Below are 21,952 nucleotides of genomic sequence, written 5' to 3'. Positions count from 1 at the left end.
ATATTGCAGACACTGCTGTCTTCCTTTGTTTGTTGATAGAGAGATAATTCCATAGCTACTAGACACATGGTTGTGTAACAGACACTAAATGGATGTTGGTGGTGCCGATAATAACGTCACCTTTTCTTTCTTTCTAGTGAATTTATTAGACACGGCGGTGGTTCCGGGGGACTGGGGCTGGCTCACCTACCCCCCTCATGGGGTAAGTACAGTGATGGCAGCGAGCAGCATGTGTCTGTGTGTTGGAGGATGGCAAGGGCTCCGGTGCAATCGCTCACAACACTTCAGGTGTAATTGGCTGTAAAATTGGAGCAGAATTTGTGTGAGGAGAGCAATTGTGGTGTCTGTGTGCAGCCGCGGGGAGACAAAACAGGTCACTGAGTAAGTCCTGATCCCTTCATTCTCCTCCTGTGAGACCCCAGTCTAAACCTTCAGTGACCCCTGTGAAGATATCACCAGCGAGTGACAGCGAGGAGGCCCCTCATCCTCCCCAGCCAGAAGCATGGTCCTGGCACAGAGGCGGTCTGCAGTGATACATCAGTTCTGATAAGTGCAGCAGGGTTAAGGTCAGGGCTGGCGTCAGTACCCGGCGTACCCGGGCAAGTGCCGGGGCCCTGGCGAGACAGGGGGGCCCATTCAGGGCCGGCGTTAGGGGCAGGCAGCTGCCAGTGCCTAGGGCCCCCGCTCCCCCAGGGGCCCTCAGCTAGCGGCACATCACACAGCTGCTATGGGGCCCCTGTGTGGCGGGGGGCCCACCTGTCGCAAGTGCCAACTCCCCCGCTGCCTGCCGGTAAAGTTCAAAGCAAATGATGGAGGAGAGAGCGTCACCTGACGCTCCCTCTCCCATCATTCCCCACTCTGCCTCTGACAGTGCCGCTGCGGGTGCGCAATGATATCATCACGCACTCGCTGTGTGTTAGGCAGTGCAGTGGCAGCCGCCGAGACCGGAGCAGGGGGGGAGCAGCGCGGTGCTGGAACGTTGAGAGGTGAGGAGTGTTTTTTTTTTGTGACTATAAGGCTGCCGTCACACTAGCAGTATTTGGTCAGTATTTTACATCAGTATTTGTAAGCCAAAACCAGGAGTGGGTGACAAATGCAGAAGTGGTGCATATGTTTCTATTATACTTTTCCTCTAATTGTTCCACTCCTGGTTTTGGCTTACAAATACTAATAGTGTGACAGCAGCCAAACAGTGAGTACTGGACTATAGGGCCATTCTTGGGGGAGGGGAGCTGTGCTGTATACTACATGTCTGTGCTATATACTACATGGCTGTGCTATATACTATGTGGGCTGTTATATGCTACATGGGCTGTGATATATACTAAATGGCTGTTCTATATACTAAGTGGGCTGTTATTTAATATGTGGCTGTGCTATATACTATATGGGCTGTTATATGCTACATGGGCTGTGCTGTATACTATGTGGCTGTGTTATATGCTACGTGGGCTGTTATATACTACATGGCTGTGTTATATGCTAGGTGGCTGTGCTGTATACTACGCGGGCTGTGTTATATACTACATGGCTGTGTTATATGCGATCATGAATTGTGGTATGTGTTAAAGGGGGGGCCCACTGAGACTCTTTTGCCCGGGTCCCTCAAAAACCTGGAGCCGGCCCTGGTTAAGGTTGTCATCTCATGATGGCTCGATGTATATTTCTGTCTAGAGACAGAACTGTGAGATGATTGACACAAAGACCTTGTGTGTGATGAAGCGCTATATATCTACCAAACGTTCCCATCACAATGATCATCAAAGTTCGTGAAGAACTAGAAATAATATGTATTGATACATGACCTAAAATGAAAGGTGCCTGTAAGAAAAACCTAACAGAATCGTTACCCAGGTGGTGGAAAACATTGGCGCACAATGTGTAGAGAATGGATCCTCTCCAGTATCATGGAACAACCTGGACATTGTCACCCAAGTGATGCAAGACACTGATACATCATGAATAGAGAATAGATCCCCTCCAGTATGGAGGAATAACCTGGACTTTGTCACAAAGGTGGTGGAAGATATTGGCTCTCCATGTGTAGAGAATGGATCCTCTCCATTATGGTGGAATAACCTGGATATTGTCACAAAGGTGGTGGAAGATATTGGCTTTCCATGTGTAGAGAATGGATCCTCTCCAGTATGGTGGAATAACCTTGGACATTGTCACCCAAGTGATGCAAGATAGTGACACATCATGAATAGAGAATGGACCCTCTTCAGTATGGAGGAATAACCTGGACTTTGTCACAAAGGTGGTGGAAGATATTGGCTCTCCATGTGTAGAGAATGGATCTTCTCCACTATGGTGGAATAACCTGTATATTGTCACCCAAGTGATGCAAGATATTGATACTTCATGAATAGAGAATGGATCCTCTCCAGTATGGCGGAATAACCTGGGCATCATCACCCAAGTGGTGCAAGACATTGATACTTCATGAATAGAGAATGGATCCTCTCCAGTATGGGGGAATAACCTGGATATTGTCACAAGGGTGGTGGAAGACATTGAAGCACCATGTGTAGAGAAATGCCTCTCCAGGATGGAATAATTGTCTGGACACCTTTACCCAGGTAGTGTCATGTGTTGGATTATAGACCTTTTGCACAGTTGTTGCTTTAGGGTGAAGTCCATTTCTTCTTCTCGGTGCCTTGACAGTTTTGGATTGAAAGCAGAACATATTGGGGACATTTATTCATGGTGACAGATGTGTAACTGGTTGGCTGCTAGATCCCCCATTATGTGCCTGACATTTTAGGCAGTGTTTCCTGTGAGCTGCAACATAGATCAGGCACATGGCCCTCTAATATTTTGTCATTGCTGTCATGTTGAAAATGACATTGGGTCCCAGCATAATAATAGCTGTAATGAATAATGAAGTCCATGCCAAAGAGCTGATGATAAAACCAGAGATTGGCTGGAGGAAGCTGTGCACGTAGCAGAGAGTTCATCTTATCTGTTGTGTCAAGGGTTAGGGTTAGGACTTAGGACATGAAGATGCCCGGTCTATGTGGAAAAGCAGTCCTAGCTGATGGGGAGATTGAGGATCCCCAATGTTCCACCCAGGCTAATTCCACCAGAGCAGCCCCTGTATCCTCATCATGTCCTCCATTCTAGTCCTCCAGCATAGTTTCCGTCTTTTTAGTTGACATTAACTGAAGTCATTAGAAAAGACCTGATGTCGACAGAATTAGATCCTCCTCTTGTTAATTAAGCTGTCCTCATATGCGTCTCGCTAGGGGATGTTATCACAATAGCAGCAGACGAGACAGGCTGAACCTCATTTATTAAAAAACTGCAAGCTAACAGTGAGGGATTGTGGATGAAAGACAAAGATTGACCAGGTATTGGGCCAGAGATATGAAGCTGATCAGAATCTCACCTTTCTCTTCAGTTGAGAAGATGGCTCAATTCAGCAAAAAGAGAGTTTTCAGCATCCCATCAGCATATGAAGGGCTTTTTAAAGACCATTAGTTAGGTTTTTTGTTATGTTTTATTTTAAGGTGAAGAATAAAACTTCAAAAGATCCTTCTGTTCAGTTCCTCGCGTCATCTGCTTAGCGCCCACTCCCTAGGATATTCACAAATCCTTGCTCAGCGGATGGTGGGTACTTTGTGAGATGTCCCCCTGGAACTGATGGGTGGATGGCTTCAAACTTTCTATAGGAGCAGATTATCCAGTCCCTTCCAGGCACGATAAATGAATATCAGTGGCTCACAGGCAGGTAGTGTTCAGTGTTGGCCTCACATGAATAATTTATGGTGGCATTAACTGGCATCACATCCAGTTCTTACTACAGCTTTCAGTTGAACCAGTACAGTTTGTCCTTTATAGGGATGTTTTCAATATTTTACATCCTAAAGTAGAAAACCAAGAAGAAATACTATTACCAGAGTTCCTGGAAGCTCAGGAAGACAACTCCACAACTTTATTCATGCAGGAGCAAACATGAAGGCTACAGAACAGAGATATGATGCTTCTTACATCTACAGACGCTGTCCAGCTAAGACGACTAGTGTGACTGCAACTTGTGGGGCTGGCTTTTGCTCATCAGGAGTAATCAGCTCTGTGTTTGAGGAATTGGGCAGAACCACAAACTTGTTATACTCCGGCTGCTGGGAGCTGCCTTATTATGTTTCCTTCTCCCATACAACTCTGGTCCGGTATCTGCTGTCCTGTCTTCATCTAGACCTCATCTGCTTACTGACCTTCTAGTTCCTCACCCAGCTATTCCTTTGACCATGATTTTGTCTTCTGCTTCTGCTCCTCCAGCTGCTGAACTGACTAGTTAAACTATGCATGCTCACTCCATCACACAGTGTGGCCAGAACCCCTTCCCTCTGGTCCATCACATAAAGCACTCAGCTCCCTCCTTCCCTATGGTTCATCATATGATGCAGCCAGCATCCCCTCCTTCCCTCCGGTCCGTTACACACAACAGCCAGCATCTCATTCTATCTTCCCGTCAAACAAATGGAGCCGTTAACTCCTCTTTCCCTCTGATCCTTCAGACTTGACAGCCAGCTCACCCTTCTATCTCTGGGCCATCACAAAGATTGGCCAGTATGCCCCTCCTATGGTACATCAAATGGAGCAGTCAACTCCCCTCCAACCTTCCAGTCCAACACACAGAGCAACCTATCTAATGGTCCGTTGAATGGGGCATCTAGCACCCCTCCTACCTTCTGTCCATCACACAGAGTTGCCAACATTCCCTCCTTCCCTCCAGTCCTTCACATGGAGTAGCCATCACCCTTCCTACCCTCTGGTCTATCACAAAAAAGTCACCACCCCCTCCTTCCCTCCGGGCGATCACTCAAAATGTCCAGTGCCCCCTCCTATTCTCAGTCCAGAGACATCAGCCAGCACATCCACTCTCCAGTCCATCGCACAGAGCGACCAGCACCCCATCCCACACTGTGCTACATCATATGGAGTGGACAGCACCTTCTCCAACCTCTGGTCCATCACACAGAGCGACCACCACTCCATACCCATACTGCACTTCAGTCCAGCATATAGAGCGACCAGCACCCTATCTTGTACTGTGCTCCCTTATGTAGAGCAGCCAGTACCCCCTCTAACCTCTGGTCCATCACACAGAGTGGCCAGCATTCTTTCCCACCCTCTAATCCAGGGGTCCCCAACCTGTAGCTCGGGAGCCACATATGGCTTGTGAGCCCGTGATGTGTGGCTCGCTGCTGCTTGCCAGCTTGATGCATTAGCACCAGTTGTAAATAACTATTAAGAGCAGATCTCTAAATGGTGACTTTTGTGTGTAGCCCTGTACAGAAGAGCAGATCTGAATGGAGGCGAGATAGAAAACCATGGAGCTTGACATACTGCCTTGGTGTGATTTCAGTGGAAAAGCTTTGGTTGTCATTATACCAGTAATATAGGCTCTCAGTGTCACTACTGTGAGTGGAGAAGGAGCTGGTTGTGGTTCACGACCCTCTGTCAGAGCTGAATGTGGCTCACGACCCTCTTTCATAGCTGGATGTGGCTCTCAAGGTCAGAAAGGTTGCGGACCTCTGCTCTAATCCATCAAATGGAGCAGCCGGCACCCTCTTCCGCCCTCTAGTTCATCACAAGGAGCAGCCTGCACCCATTCCTACTCTTTAGTCCATCACACAGAGCAGCCAGAACCCTCTCCTACATTCTGGTCCATCAAGAAAAAAAAAAAAGAGTAGCCAACACCACATCCCAAATGTTGGTCCATCACACAGAGCAACAGGCATCACCTCTCACCCTCCTCATCACATAAAGCAGCCAGCATTCTCTCCAACTCTCTTCGACAACCTACAATCTGGCTTCCGTCCCCACCATTCCACTGAGACTGCCCTAACCAAAACTACTAACGACTTATTTACAGCCAAAGCTAACAGACAATTCTCTATACTCCTCCTCCTAGACCTGTCCTCTGCCTTCGACACAGTTGACCACTGCCTCCTACTACAGATCCTCTCTTCCTTTGGGGTCAAAGACCTTGCCCTATCTTGGATCTCCTCATACCTTGCCAACCGCACATTTAGCGTTTCCTACTCCCATACTACCTCTTCATCTCGCCCCCTCTCTGTTGGTGTCCCTCAAGGCTCTGTCCTAGGACCCTTACTCTTCTCAATCTATACACTCGGCCTGGGACAACTCATAAGGTCCTATGGCTTCCAGTACCATCTGTATGCCGATGACACTCAGATCTACCTCTCTGGCCCAGATGTCACCTCTCTGATCTCCAGAATTCCAGGGTGTCTATCAGCCATATCCTCCTTCTTCTCCTCTCGCTTCCTCAAGCTCAATGTGGACAAATCTGAACTAATTATCTTTCCTCCATCTCGCATATCTTCCCTACCTGATCTATCTATCAAAATAAATGAAATCACACTTTCCCCTGTGCCCAAAATCCGCTGCCTCGGAGTAACCCTTGACTCTGCCCTGTCCTTCAAACCGCACATCCAAGCTCTCTCCACCTCCTGTCGCCTCCAGCTCAAAAATATTTCCAGAATCCGTCCATTCCTCAACCCACACTCTACCAAAATGCTCGTGCATGCCCTAATCATCTCCCGCCTCGACTACTGCAACATACTCCTCTGTGGCCTACCTTCTAACACTCTCGCACCCCTCCAGTCCATCCTTAACTCTGCTGCCCGACTAATTAATCTCTCTCCTCGCAACACTCCTGCTTCCCCTCTTTGCAAATCCCTTCACTGGCTCCCAATTTCTCAGCGTATCCAGTTTAAATTACTAACACTGGCCTACAAAGCCATCCATAATCTTTCTCCTCCGTATATTTCCACACTAATCTCTCAATATCTTCCCTCACGTAATCTCCGGTCCTCCCAAGACCTCCTTCTCTCCTCCACACTTATTCGCTCCTCATCCAATCGCCTCCAAGACTTCTCCCGAATATCACCCATCCTCTGGAATTCAGTGCCCCAACACATCCGGTAATCCACTACTTTTGGATCCTTCAAAAGAAACCTGAAAACCCATCTCTTCAAAGAAGCTTACAGCCTGTAAAGACCACACAGCCACCTCAACACCATTGGAGCTACTGCAACCCTCGACCTACTGTCTCCTTCCCCATAATCCTGTAGAATGTAAGCCCGCAAGGGCAGGGTCCTCTTCACTCTGTACCAGTCTGTCATTGTTAGTTTTGTTTACTGTAAGTGATATTTGTATTTTGATGTAACCCCTTCTCATGTACAGCACCATGGAATTAATGGTGCTATATAAATAAATAATAATAATAATAAATAACTCTTCAGTCCATCACACAGAGCAGCCAGTACCCTCTCCTCTCACCCAGTTCATTACATAGAAAAGCCAGTCCATTACTTAGGGCGACCAGCACGACATCCCCTACTCTGTTCCATTATACAGATTGGTCTGCCCCCTTTCCTACCATGTGGTTTATCACTCAGAAAGGCCAGCACCACCTCCAAGCCTCTGGTCTATCCTACCTAGTGACTATTACCGCCTCACAACCTGCAGTCCATCAAATTAAGCAGCCAGAACTCCATCCTACACTCTGGTCCATCATAAGGAGTGGCCAGCAATCCCCCTACCACCCTCCATTCCATCACACACAGCAGATAACAGCCTCTCTTGTCCTCCAGGCCATAACACAAGAAGGCCAGCATTGTCTCCCTCCCTCTAGTCCATCGTACAAAGCGGTCAGCACCCATTTTCACCCTCTGGTCCATCACATGGAGTGGCCAGCAGCTACTCCTACCCTCTGGTCCATCACATGAAGCAGCCAGCAGCTCCTTCTACTCTCTGCTCCATCACATCACATGGAGTGGCCAGCAGCACCTTCCACCCTCTTGGTCCATCACATGGAGCACCCAGCAGCACCTTCTACTCTCTGCTCCATCACATGAAGGGGCCAGTAGCACCTTCCACCCTCTGGTCCATCACATGGAGCAGCCAGCAGCTCCTCCTACACTCTGGTCAATTACATGGAGTGGCCAGCTGCACCTTCCACCCTCTGGTCCATCACATGGAGCAGCACCTCCTACTCTCTGTCCCATCACATGGAGTGGACAGCAGCACCTTCCACACTCTGGTCCATGCATGAAGCGGCCAGCAGCACCTCCTACTCTCTGCTCCATCTCATGGAGTGCCAGTAGCACCTTCCACACTCTGGTACATCGCATGAAGTGGCTAGCAGCTCCTCCTACACTCTGGTCCATTACATGGAGTGGCCAGCAGCTCCTCCTACACTCTGGTCCTGTAATGACACATAGTGTGTGTCACCAGGGGAGCCTAGGGGGTGCTAGCAGAGAGCCCGAAACCGAGCGCAGGGAGTGTGTGAGCTAAAGCACACAGTGTGCACAGGACCTGACACTAAACAGTCACGTGATCACGGGGGCGGAGCTACTGCCTGTGAGGACGGGGAAGCAGCAGAGAGCGAAGAATATGGGGCACAAAACATAAACGTAGTCAAATGGAGAGCCAAGGGTCAAAGCCAAATGAGAGCGAGGTACCTAGGGATGAGACAGCAAGAGAACTGAGACAAGCCAAGGGGTCAGAGAACCAGGAAGGACAGGGCAGTACAGAGCAGAACACAGAAGCAGAAGTCAGGGGACGTACCGGGTCATACACAGAAAAGCTCACACACACAGAAGCACAACAATTACAGACGAGTAACCTGGGTCAGCAATCCCTAGCCGAGAAAACTGAAGTATCACCGACACTGGACCTAGGAACTACAAGCATTATATAGCTGCCCCAGAACCAAAGATAGTCAAACTATCTTAACCCTGACCTGACCAGGACAGAGCCAGAACCACCCTGTCCAGAGTCATGACTGTACCCCCCTCTCAACGGGTGGCCACCCGACCGCCAGGTTTCCAAGAAAATTGGGCATGGAAGGACCACACCAGACGATCAGCATGAACCGATCGGGCAGGAACCCAGGATTGGTCCTCCGGACCATACCTTTTCCAGTTTACAAGATACTGGAGGGTAGGACGAACCGTCTGGGAGTCCACAATGCGCTCCACCTCGTACTTCTCCTGACCATCCACCAAAACGGTTGGAGAGGGACCCAATGACCCTTCTTTGACAGCCCCCAAAGGTTTCAGCAGGGCCCTATGGAATACATTGGGGATCTTAAAAGGCAATGGGAGACGCAACCAAAATGCCACTGGGTTAACCACTTCCGTGATCTCATATGGGCCAATAAACTTAGGCCCCAATTTTGCCGAAGGAACATTAAGCTTAATGTTCCTCGTAGACAGCCAAACTTTATCCACAACCAGCAAAAGTCAGGGGACTAACCGGGTCATACACAGAAAAGCTCACACGCACAGAGGCACAACGATTAGAGATGAGTAACCTGGGTCAGCAATCCCTAGCCAAGTAAACGGAAGTATCATCGACACTGGACCCAGGAACTACAAGCATTAAATAGCCGTACCAGAACCAAAGAGAGGTGAACTATCTTAACCCTGACCTGACCAGGACAGAGCCAGCACCACCCCGTCCAGAGTCATGATAGGTCAATTACATGAAGTGGCCAGCTGTACCTTCTATCCTCTGGTCCATCACATGGCACAGCCAGCAGCACCTCCTACCCTCTGGTCCATCACATGGAGTGTGCAGTAGCACCTCCTACCCACTGGTCCATCACATGGAGCAGCCAGAAGCACCTTCTACCGTCTGGTCCATCACATGGAGTGGCGGCACCCCCTCCCATCCTCTATTCCATCGCAGACAGCTGCCTCTCTTGCCCTCTGGGACTTAACACAAGAGGGCAAGCTGTTGTGAATTCCGTCTGGGCTCCCTCTGGTGGCCTTTAGCGATACTGCGGGTCTGGAGATGGTCTCAGCTGCCTCATTTCCTGCTATGCTGGTTCCTATTTAACTCCACCTGCACCTTTGTTTGTTGCCTGCTGTCGTTGTATTCAGTACTGGTTCTGATCTCTCTGGACTTCCTTGTGACCTGTCTCCATCCGGAGAAGCTAAGTCTTGCTAGTTCATGTTTGCTCATTTTTCTCTTGAAAATATGTTTCATTATATGATGAGTTCAGTCCAGCTTGCTTATATGTGATTTTTTTGCTTGCTGGAAGTTCTGGGGTGCAGAGTGCGCCCCTCACATCGTGAGTCGGTGTGGGGGTTCTTGTATTTTCTGCGTGGATAGTTTTTGATAGTTTTTGTACTGACCGCACAGATCCCTTGCTATCTTCAGTCTATTTAGCTTTAGCGGGCCTCATTTGCTTAAACCTGTTTTTCATTACTACGTTTGTATTTTCCCCTTAACTCACCGTTATTATTTGTAGGGGCTGTCTAAACTTTGGGGTCATTTCTCTGAGGCAAGTGAGGCTTGGCTTTCTCTCTAGGGGTAGTTAGTTCCTCAGGCTGTGACGAGGCGTCTAGGTTTTTAGGTAACGCTCCACGGCTGCCTTTAGTGTGTATTGGATAGGTTCAGTGTTGCGGTCAGTATAGTTTCCACATCCCCAGAGCTCGTCCTAATATTCTGGTTTACCTATCAGGTCAGTTTGGTGATCCTACCACCGGATCATAACAGTACAGCAGGCCAGTAAAGAGTTAATGCATCGCAAAAGAGGGATAAGAGAAATCCTGAGTTCTTTTTTTTTTTTTTTTCTGCAGTGTGTCTTGCCTCTCTCCTCCCCTTAATCTCTGGGTGGTTCAGAATTCAGCTGCAGCTATGGACCTTCAGAGTCTGTCTTCTAGTGTGGATCATCTCACTGCTAGAGTACAAGGCATTCAGGATTATGTAGTTCGCAGTCCTATGTCAGAGCCTAAGATACCTATTCCTGAGTTGTTCTCCGGAGACAGATCTAGGTTTTTGAACTTTAAAAATAATTGCAAATTATTTCTTTCTCTGAGACCTCGTTTCTCTGGTGATCCGGTTCAGCAAGTTAAAATTGTTATTTCTTTGTTGCATGGCGACCCTCAAGACTGGGCATTCGCCCTGGCACCAGGAGATCCTGCATTGCTTAATGTAGATGCGTTTTTTCTGGCGCTGGGTTTGCTTTATGATGAACCTAATTCTGTGGATCAGGCAGAGAAAATCTTGCTGGCTTTGTGTCAGGGTCAGGATGAAGCAAAGGTTTACTGTCAGAAGTTTAGGAAATGGTCTGTGCTCACTCAATGGAATGGGTGTGCCCTGGCAGCGATTTTCAGAAAGGGTCTTTCTGAAGCCATTAAGGATGTTATGGTGGGGTTCCCCACGCCTGCGGGTCTGAGTGAGTCAATGTCTTTGGCCATTCAGATTGATCGGCGTTTGCGGGAGCGCAAACCAGTGCACCATCTGGCGGTATTTTCTGAGCAGAAGCCTGAGTCTATGCAATGTGACAGGATTCTGACCAGAATTTGAACGGCAAAATCACAGACGTCAGAATGGGTTGTGCTTTTACTGTGGTGATTCTGCTCATGTTATCTCAGATTGTTCTAAGCGCACAAAAAACTTCGCTAGGTCTGTCACCATTGGTACTGTACAACCTAAATTCATTTTGTCTGTTACTTTAATTTGCTCTCTGTCATCCTACTCAGTTATGGCTTTTGTGGATTCAGGTGCCGCCCTGAATTTGATGGATTTTTCTTTTGCCAGACGCTGTGGTTTTGTCTTGGAGCCTTTGCAGTTCCCTATTCCACTAAAGGGAATTGATGCCACGCCATTGGCCAAGAATAAACCTCAGTACTGGGCTCAAATGACTATGTGCATGACTCCTGCACATCAGGAGGTGATTCGCTTTCTTGTGTTACATAATTTGCATGATGTTGTCGTGTTGGGTCTGCCATGGCTGCAGGCTCATAATCCAGTCCTGGATTGGAAAGCAATGTCTGTGTCAAGTTGGGGTTGCCAAGGGATTCATGGCGATGCTCCTTTGGTGTCTATTGCTTCTTCTACTCCTTCTGAAGTCCCTGAAATTTTGTCGGACTACCAGGATGTATTTGATGAGCCTAAGTCCAGTGCCCTACCTCCTCATAGGGATTGTGATTGCGCCATAAATTTGATTCCTGGTAGTAAGTTCCCTAAGGGACGACTTTTTAATTTGTCTGTACCAGAACATGCCGCTATGCGGAGTTATATCAAGGAGTCTTTGGAGAAGGGGCATATTCGCCCGTCCTCGTCCCCTTTGGGTGCGGGGTTCTTTTTTGTGGCCAAGAAGGATGGTTCTCTGAGACCCTGTATAGATTATCGCCTTCTAAATAACATCACGGTCAAATTTCAGTATCCTTTGCCACTGTTGTCCGATCTGTTTGCTCGGATTAGGGGGGCCAGTTGGTTCACCAAGATAGATCTTCGTGGAGCGTATAATCTTGTGCGTATAAAGCAGGGCGATGAATGGAAAACAGCATTTAATACGCCCGAAGGCCATTTTGAGTACTTGGTGATGCCTTTTGGGCTTTCTAATGCCCCTTCTGTGTTCCAGTCCTTCATGCACGACATCTTCCGAGAGTATCTGGATAGGTTTATGATTGTGTACCTGGATGATATTTTGGTCTTTTCTGATGATTGGGAATCTCATGTGAAGCAGGTCCGGATGGTATTTCAGGTCCTGCAAGCCAATGCCTTGTTTGTGAAGGGCTCTAAATGTCTCTTTGGAGTCCAGAAGGTTTCCTTTTTGGGCTTTATTTTTTCTCCTTCTACCATTGAGATGGATCCAGTCAAGGTCCAGGCTATTCATGACTGGACTCAACCTACATCGGTAAAAAGTCTTCAGAAGTTCTTGGGTTTTGCTAATTTTTACCGTCGCTTCATCGCTGATTTTTCCAGTGTGGTTAAGCCTTTGACGGATTTGACTAAGAAGGGTTCTGATGTGACGAATTGGTCTCCTGCGGCCGTGGAGGCCTTTCAGGAGCTCAAACGTCGGTTCTCTTCGGCTCCTGTCTTGCTTCAGCCGGATGTCTCTCTACCATTCCAGGTCGAGGTTGATGCTTCTGAGATTGGAGCAGGGGCTGTCTTGTCACAGAGAAACTCTGATGGCTCTGTGATGAGGCCATGTGCTTTCTTTTCAAGAAAGTTTTCGCCTGCCGAGCGGAATTATGATGTTGGTAATCGGGAGTTGTTGGCAATGAAGTGGGCATTTGAGGAGTGGAGACATTGGCTTGAGGGAGCCAAACATTGTGTGGTTGTCTTGACTGATCACAAGAATTTGACTTATCTCGAGTCTGCTAAGCGGCTAAATCCTAGACAAGCTCGATGGTCGCTGTTTTTCTCCCGTTTCAATTTCGTGGTTTCATACCTTCCGGGTTCGAAGAACGTGAAGGCTGATGCTCTTTCTAGAAGCTTTGTGCCTGACTCTCCGGGAGTTTCTGAACCGGCTGGTGTCCTCAGAGAAGGGGTGATTTTGTCTGCCATCTCCCCTGATTTGCGACGGGTACTGCAGGAATTTCAGGCCAATAGACCTGATCGTTGTCCACCGGAGAGACTGTTTGTCCCGGATAGATGGACCAGTAGAGTCATTTCCGAGGTTCATTCTTCGGTGTTGGCAGGCCACCCTGGGTTTTTTGGTACCAGGGATTTGGTGGCTAGGTCCTTTTGGTGGCCTTCCTTGTCGTGGGATGTGCGTTCCTTTGTGCAGTCCTGTGGGATTTGTGCTCGGGCCAAGCCTTGCTGTTCTCGTGCCAGTGGTTTGCTTCTGCCTTTGCCTGTCCCGAAGAGGCCTTGGACGCATATTTCCATGGATTTTATTTCGGATCTTCCAGTCTCTCAGAAGATGTCTGTTATCTGGGTGGTTTGTGATCATTTTTCTAAAATAGTCCATTTGGTGCCCTTGCCTAAGCTGCCTTCCTCCTCTGATTTGGTTCCACTGTTCTTTCAGAATGTGGTTCGTTTGCATGGTATTCCTGAGAATATTGTGTCTGATAGAGGATCCCAGTTTGTGTCCAGATTTTGGCGGTCCTTTTGTGCTAAGATGGGCATTGAATTATCTTTTTCATCGGCCTTCCATCCTCAGACAAATGGCCAAACCGAACGTACTAATCAGACCTTGGAGACTTATCTGAGATGTTTTGTTTCTGCTGATCAGGATGACTGGGTGACTTTTTTGCCATTGGCTGAGTTCGCCCTCAATAATCGGGCTAGTTCTGCTACTTTGGTTTCGCCTTTTTTTTGCAATTCTGGTTTTCATCCTCATTTTTCCTCAGGTCAGGTTGAGCCTTCTGACTGTCCTGGGGTGAATTCTGTGGTGGATAGGTTGCAGCAGATTTGGAACCACGTGGTGGACAATTTGACGTTGTCACAAGAGAAGGCTCAGCGCTTTGCTAACCGCCGTCGCTGTGTGGGTCCCCGACTTTGTGTGGGGGATTTGGTGTGGTTGTCTTCTCGTTATGTTCCGATGAAAGTGTCCTCTCCTAAGTTCAAGCCTCGTTTCATCGGTCCTTATAAGAATTTGGAAATCCTCAACCCTGTGTCATTTCGTTTGGACCTCCCAGCATCATTTGCCATTCACAATGTGTTCCATAGGTCATTGTTGCGGAGATATGTGGTGCCTGTGGTTCCTTCTGTTGATCCTCCTGCTCCGGTCTTGGTCAAGGGAGAATTGGAGTATGTGGTGGAGAAGATCTTGGATTCTAGTGTTTCGAGACGAAGGCTTCAGTACTTAGTTAAATGGAAGGGCTATGGTCAGGAGGATAATTCCTGGGTTGTCGCCTCTGATGTCCATGCGGCCGATTTGGTTCGTGCCTTTCATTCGGCTCGTCCTGATCAGCCTGGGGGCTCTGGTGAGGGTTCGGTGACCCCTCCTCAAGGGGGGGTACTGTTGTGAATTCCGTCTGGGCTCCCTCTGGTGGCCTTTAGCAATACTGCGGGTCTGGAGATGGTCTCAGCTGCCTCATTTCCTGCTATGCTGTTTCCTATTTAACTCCACCTGCACCTGTGTTTGTTGCCTGCTGTCGTTATATTCAGTACTGGTTCTGATCTCTCTGTACTTCCTTGTGACCTGTCTCCATCCGGAGAAGCTAAGTCTTGCTAGTTCATGTTTGCTCATTTTTCTCTTGAAAATATGTTTCATTATATGATGAGTTCAGTCCAGCTTGCTTATATGTGATTTTTTGCTTGCTGGAAGTTCTGGGGTGCAGAGTGCGCCCCTCACATCGTGAGTCGGTGTGGGGGTTCTTGTATTTTCTGCGTGGATAGTTTTTGATAGTTTTTGTACTGACCGCACAGATCCCTTGCTATCTTCAGTCTATTTAGCTTTAGCGGGCCTCATTTGCTTAAACCTGTTTTTCATTACTACGTTTGTATTTTCCCCTTAACTCACCGTTATTATTTGTGGGGGCTGTCTAAACTTTGGGGTCATTTCTCTGAGGCAAGTGAGGCTTGGCTTTCTCTCTAGGGGTAGTTAGTTCCTCAGGCTGTGACGAGGCGTCTAGGTTTTTAGGTAACGCTCCACGGCTGCCTTTAGTGTGTATTGGATAGGTTCAGTGTTGCGGTCAGTATAGTTTCCACATCCCCAGAGCTCGTCCTAATATTCTGGTTTACCTATCAGGTCAGTTTGGTGATCCTACCACCGGATCATAACAGCAAGCATCACCTCCCTCCCTCTGGTCCATCATACAAAGCCGTCATCAACCCTTCTCACCCTTTGGTCCATCACATGGAGTGGCCAATAGCACCTCCTACTCTCTGCTCCTTCACATGGAGTGACCAGCAGCACCTCCTACACTCTGGTCAAATACATGGAGCGGCCAGCAGCTCCTCCTACACTCTGGTAGATTACATGAAGTGGCCAGCAGCTCCTCCTACTCTCTGCTCCATCACATGGAGTGGCCACCAGCACCTTACACCCTCTGGTCCATCATATCGAGTGGCCAGCAGCACCTTCTACACTTTGGCCCATCACATGGAGTGGCCAGCTGCACCTTCTGCCCTCTGGTCCATCACATGGAGTGGCCAGCAGCACCTTCCCCCCTCTAGTCCATCACATGGAGCATCCAGCAGCACCCCCTGCCCTCTGGTCTATCATATGGAGTGGCCAGCAGCTCCTCCTATCCTCTGGTCCATCGCATGGAGTGGCCAGCAGCACCTCCTACCCTCTGGTCCATTACATAAAGTGGCCAGCTGCACCTTCTACCCTCTGGCCCATCACATGGCACAGCAAGCAGCAACTTCTACCCTCTGGTCCATCACATTGAGTGGCCAGCACCCTCTCCCACCCTCTATTCCATCGCAGACAGTAGCATCTCTTGCTCTCCGGGCCATAACACAAGAGGGCCAGCATCGCCTCCCTCCCTCTGGTCCATCATACAAAGCAGTCAGCAACCCTTGTCACCCTCTGGTCCATCACATGGAGTGGCCAACAGCACCCCCTACTCTCTGCTTTTTCACATGGAATGGTGTTGTGAATTTGGATTCTGGGCTCCCCCGGTGGCTACTGGTGGAATTGAACTGGTGTCTTCATCTTCTCTGTTCACCTGTTCCCATCAAGATGTGGGAGTCGCTATATAACCTTGCTGCTCTGTTAGTTGCTTGCCGGTCAACAATGTTATCAGAAGCCTCTCTGTGCTTGTTCCTGCTCCTAGACAACTACTAGATAAGTTGGACTCTTGTCCATGTTTGTTTTTGCATTTTTGTTCCAGTTCACAGCTGTAGTTTCGTTACTGTGTCTGGAAAGCTCTTGTGAACAGGAATTGCCACTCTGGTGTTATTAGTTAATGCCAGAGTTTTAAAGTAATTTCTGGATGGTGTTTTGATAGGGTTTTCAGCTGACCATGAAAGTGTCCTTTCTGTCTTCTGCTATGTAGTAAGTGGACCTCAAATTTGCTAAACCTATTTTCATACTACGTTTGTTATTTCATCTTAATTCACCGCCAATACATGTGGGGGGCCTCTGTCTCCTTTCGGGGTATTTCTCTAGAGGTGAGCTAGGACTAATATTTTCCTCTGCTAGCATTATTTAGTCCTCCGGCTGGTGCTGGGCATCTAGAATCAACGTAGGCATGCTACCCGGCCACTGCTAGTTGTGCGTTAGGTTTAGTTCATGGTCAGCTCAGTTCCCATCTTCCAAGAGCTAGTTCCTTTATATGCTGATGCTATGATCTCTTGCCATTGAGATCATGACAGTTTGACCGGCCCACTAAAGGGTTAAAATCCTTGGCTGAGAAAGGAGAGAAATAAGTAGTCTGCTGAAATTTTTTTTTTTTTCTCTCCTTCTAATCTTTGAATGGTTCTGTGTCCACCTGTTTGTAATGGATCTTCAGAGTGTAACTGCAGGTTTGAATAATCTCGCCACGAAGGTACAAAATTTGCAAGATTTTGTTTGTCATGCACCTGTATCTGAGCCGAGAATTCCTTTGCCGGAATTTTTCTCGGGGAATAGATCTGGGTTTCAGAATTTTCGAAATAATTGCAAATTATTTTTGTCCCTGAAATCTCGCTCTGCCGGAGACCCTGCACAGCAGGTCAGGATTGTGATTTCCTTGCTCCGGGGCGACCCTCAAGACTGGGCTTTTTCATTGACACCAGGGGATCCTGCGTTGCTCAATGTGGATGCGTTTTTTCTGGCCTTGGGGTTGCTTTATGACGAACCTCATTTGGAGCTTCAGGCAGAAAAAACTTTGATGTCCCTATCTCAGGGGCAAGATGAAGCGGAAATTTACTGCCAAAGATTCCGTAAATGGTCTGTGCTTACTCAGTGGAATGAGTGCGCCCTGGCGGCGACTTTCAGAGAGGGTCTCTCTGATGCCATTAAGGATGTTATGGTGGGGTTCCCTGTGCCTGCGGGTCTGAATGAGTCCATGACAATGGCTATTCAGATCGATAGGCGTTTGCGGGAGCGCAAACCAGTGCACCATCTGGCGGTGTCCACTGAGAAATCGCCAGAGAGTATGCAGTGTGATAGAATTCTGTCCCGAAGCGAGCGGCAGAATTTTAGACGGAAAAATGGGTTGTGTTTCTATTGTGGTGATTCTACTCATGTTATATCAGCATGCTCTAAGCGCACTAAAAAGCTTGGTAAATCTGTTTCCATTTGCACCTTACCGTCTAAGTTTATTCTATCTGTGACCCTGATTTGCTCTTTGTCATCTATTACCACGGACGCCTATGTCGACTCTGGCGCCGCGTTGAGTCTTATGGATTGGTCCTTTGCCAAACGCTGTGGGTATGATTTAGAGCCTTTGGAGACTCCTATTCCTCTGAAGGGGATTGACTCCACCCCATTGGCTAATAATAAACCACAATACTGGACACAAGTAACTATGCGTATTAATCCGGATCACCAGGAGATTATTCGCTTTCTGGTGCTGTGTAATCTACATGATGATTTGGTGCTAGGATTGCCTTGGCTGCAATCTCACAACCCAGTCCTCGACTGGAGAGCTATGTCTGTGTTGAGCTGGGGATGTAAGGGGGCTCATGGGGATGTACCTGTGGTTTCCATTTCATCATCTATTCCCTCTGAAATTCCTGAGTTCCTGTCTGACTATCGTGACGTCTTTGAAGAATCCAAGCTTGGTTCGTTACCTCCGCACCGAGAGTGCGATTGTGCCATAGATTTAATCCCGGGTAGTAAATACCCAAAGGGTCGTTTATTTAATCTGTCTGTGCCTGAACATGCTGCTATGCGAGAATATATAAAGGAGTCCTTGGAAAAGGGACATATTCGTCCATCGTCATCTCCCTTAGGAGCCGGTTTTTTCTTTGTGTCAAAAAAAGACGGCTCTTTGAGACCATGTATTGATTATCGGCTTTTGAATAAAATCACTGTTAAATATCAATACCCATTGCCGTTGCTGACTGATTTGTTTGCTCGCATAAAGGGGGCCAAGTGGTTCTCTAAGATTGACCTTCGTGGGGCGTATAATTTGGTGCGAATCAGGCAGGGGGATGAGTGGAAAACCGCATTTAATACGCCCGAGGGCCATTTTGAGTATTTAGTGATGCCTTTTGGTCTTTCAAATGCTCCGTCAGTTTTCCAGTCCTTTATGCATGATATTTTTCGCGATTATTTGGATAAATTTATGATTGTGTATCTGGATGATATTCTGATTTTTTCGGATGACTGGGACTCTCATGTCCAGCAAGTCAAGAGGGTTTTTCAGGTTTTGCGGTCTAATTCTTTGTGTGTGAAGGGTTCTAAGTGTGTTTTTGGGGTACAGAGGATTTCCTTTTTGGGATATATTTTTTCCCCCTCTTCCATTGAAATGGATCCTGTCAAGGTACAAGCTATTTGTGATTGGACGCAGCCCTCTTCTCTTAAGAGTCTTCAGAAATTTTTGGGCTTTGCTAACTTTTATCGTCGATTTATTGCTGGTTTTTCGGATATTGCTAAGCCATTGACCGATTTGACTAAGAAGGGTGCTGATGTTGCCGATTGGTCCCCTGATGCTGTGGAGGCCTTTCGGGAGCTCAAGCGCCGTTTTTCCTCTGCCCCTGTGTTGCGTCAGCCTGATGTTGCTCTACCTTTTCAGGTTGAGGTCGACGCTTCTGAGATCGGAGCTGGGGCAGTGTTGTCGCAGAAAAGTTCTGACTGCTCCGTGATGAGGCCTTGTGCCTTCTTTTCCCGTAAATTTTCGCCCGCTGAGCGGAATTATGATGTTGGGAATCGGGAGCTTTTGGCCATGAAGTGGGCTTTTGAGGAGTGGCGCCATTGGCTTGAGGGGGCCAGACATCAGGTGGTGGTATTGACTGACCACAAAAATTTGATTTATCTTGAGACCGCCAGGCGCCTGAATCCTAGACAGGCGCGCTGGTCATTATTTTTCTCTCGGTTTAATTTTGTGGTGTCATACCTACCGGGTTCTAAGAATGTTAAGGCGGATGCCCTTTCTAGGAGTTTTGAGCCTGACTCGTCTGGTAACTCTGAGCCCACAGGTATCCTTAAGGATGGAGTGGTATTGTCAGCCGTTTCTCCAGACCTGCGGCGGGCCTTGCAGGAGTTTCAGGCGGATAGACCTGATCGTTGCCCACCTGATAAACTATTTGTTCCTGATGATTGGACCAGTAGAGTCATCTCTGAGGTTCATTCTTCTGCGTTGGCAGGTCATCCTGGCATTTTTGGTACCAGGGATTTGGTGGCAAGGTCCTTCTGGTGGCCTTCCCTGTCACGAGATGTGCGAGGCTTTGTGCAGTCTTGTGACGTTTGTGCTCGGGCCAAGCCTTGTTGTTCTCGGGCTAGTGGATTGTTATTGCCCTTGCCTATTCCTAAGAGGCCTTGGACGCACATCTCGATGGATTTTATTTCTGATCTGCCTGTTTCTCAGAAGATGTCTGTCATCTGGGTGGTGTGTGACCGTTTCTCTAAGATGGTCCATTTGGTTCCTCTGCCCAAGTTGCCTTCTTCTTCCGAGTTGGTTCCTCTGTTTTTTCAAAATGTTGTTCGTTTGCATGGTATTCCTGAGAATATCGTTTCTGACAGAGGGACCCAATTCGTGTCTAGATTTTGGCGGGCATTCTGTGCTAGGATGGGCATAGATTTATCTTTTTCGTCCGCTTTCCATCCTCAGACGAATGGCCAGACCGAGCGGATTAATCAGACCCTGGAGACATATCTGAGGTGTTTTGTGTCTGCTGACCAGGATGATTGGGTTGCTTTTTTGCCATTGGCGGAGTTCGCTCTCAATAATCGGGCCAGCTCTGCCACTTTGGTGTCCCCGTTTTTCTGTAATTCGGGGTTTCATCCTCGATTTTCCTCTGGTCAGGTGGAATCTTCGGATTGTCCTGGAGTGGATGCTGTGGTGGAGAGATTGCATCAGATCTGGGGGCAGGTGGTGGACAATTTGAGGTTGTCCCAGGAGAAGACTCAGCTTTTTGCCAACCGCCACCGTCGTGTTGGTCCTCGGCTTTGTGTTGGGGATTTGGTGTGGTTGTCTTCTCGTTTTGTCCCTATGAGGGTCTCTTCTCCTAAGTTTAAGCCTCGGTTCATCGGCCCGTATAAGATATTGGAGATTCTTAACCCTGTTTCCTTCCGTTTGGACCTCCCTGCATCCTTTTCTATTCATAACGTTTTTCATCGGTCATTATTGCGCAGGTATGAGGTACCGGTTGTGCCTTCCGTTGAGCCTCCTGCTCCGGTGTTGGTTGAGGGTGAGTTGGAGTACGTTGTGGAGAAAATCTTAGACTCTCGTGTTTCCAGACGGAGACTCCAGTATCTGGTCAAGTGGAAGGGATACGGCCAGGAGGATAATTCTTGGGTGAATGCATCTGATGTTCATGCCTCTGATCTGGTTCGTGCCTTTCATAGGGCCCATCCTGATCGCCCTGGTGGTTCTGGTGAGGGTTCGGTGCCCCCTCCTTGAGGGGGGGGTACTGTTGTGAATTTGGATTCTGGGCTCCCCCGGTGGCTACTGGTGGAATTGAACTGGTGTCTTCATCTTCTCTGTTCACCTGTTCCCATCAAGATGTGGGAGTCGCTATATAACCTTGCTGCTCTGTTAGTTGCTTGCCGGTCAACAATGTTATCAGAAGCCTCTCTGTGCTTGTTCCTGCTCCTAGACAACTACTAGATAAGTTGGACTCTTGTCCATGTTTGTTTTTGCATTTTTGTTCCAGTTCACAGCTGTAGTTTCGTTACTGTGTCTGGAAAGCTCTTGTGAACAGGAATTGCCACTCTGGTGTTATGAGTTAATGCCAGAGTTTTAAAGTAATTTCTGGATGGTGTTTTGATAGGGTTTTCAGCTGACCATGAAAGTGTCCTTTCTGTCTTCTGCTATGTAGTAAGTGGACCTCAAATTTGCTAAACCTATTTTCATACTACGTTTGTTATTTCATCTTAATTCACCGCCAATACATGTGGGGGGCCTCTGTCTCCTTTCGGGGTATTTCTCTAGAGGTGAGCTAGGACTAATATTTTCCTCTGCTAGCATTATTTAGTCCTCCGGCTGGTGCTGGGCATCTAGAATCAACGTAGGCATGCTACCCGGCCACTGCTAGTTGTGCGTTAGGTTTAGTTCATGGTCAGCTCAGTTCCCATCTTCCAAGAGCTAGTTCCTTTATATGCTGATGCTATGATCTCTTGCCATTGAGATCA

The 21,952-nt window shown here is 48.0% G+C and overlaps 1 protein-coding gene across 2 annotated transcripts in view; it reads left to right on the top strand.

The window, feature by feature from the left end:
• EPHA8 (EPH receptor A8) overlaps positions 1-21,952 on the top strand; it is a 123,722-nt gene that overhangs the window by 14,444 nt on the left and 87,326 nt on the right. For both annotated transcript variants that reach the window (XM_077260520.1, XM_077260519.1), the window contains exon 2: positions 138-202. In XM_077260520.1, coding sequence (XP_077116635.1) covers positions 138-202 — 65 coding nt within the window. The remainder of the gene's footprint in view (positions 1-137; positions 203-21,952) is intronic.

The sequence above is a fragment of the Ranitomeya variabilis genome, chromosome 4 (genome assembly GCF_051348905.1).
Source record: "Ranitomeya variabilis isolate aRanVar5 chromosome 4, aRanVar5.hap1, whole genome shotgun sequence".
Taxonomy (NCBI): domain Eukaryota; kingdom Metazoa; phylum Chordata; class Amphibia; order Anura; family Dendrobatidae; genus Ranitomeya; species Ranitomeya variabilis.
Note: the sequence above shows the minus strand (reverse complement) of the source record. Positions and strands in the feature narration are given on the sequence as shown.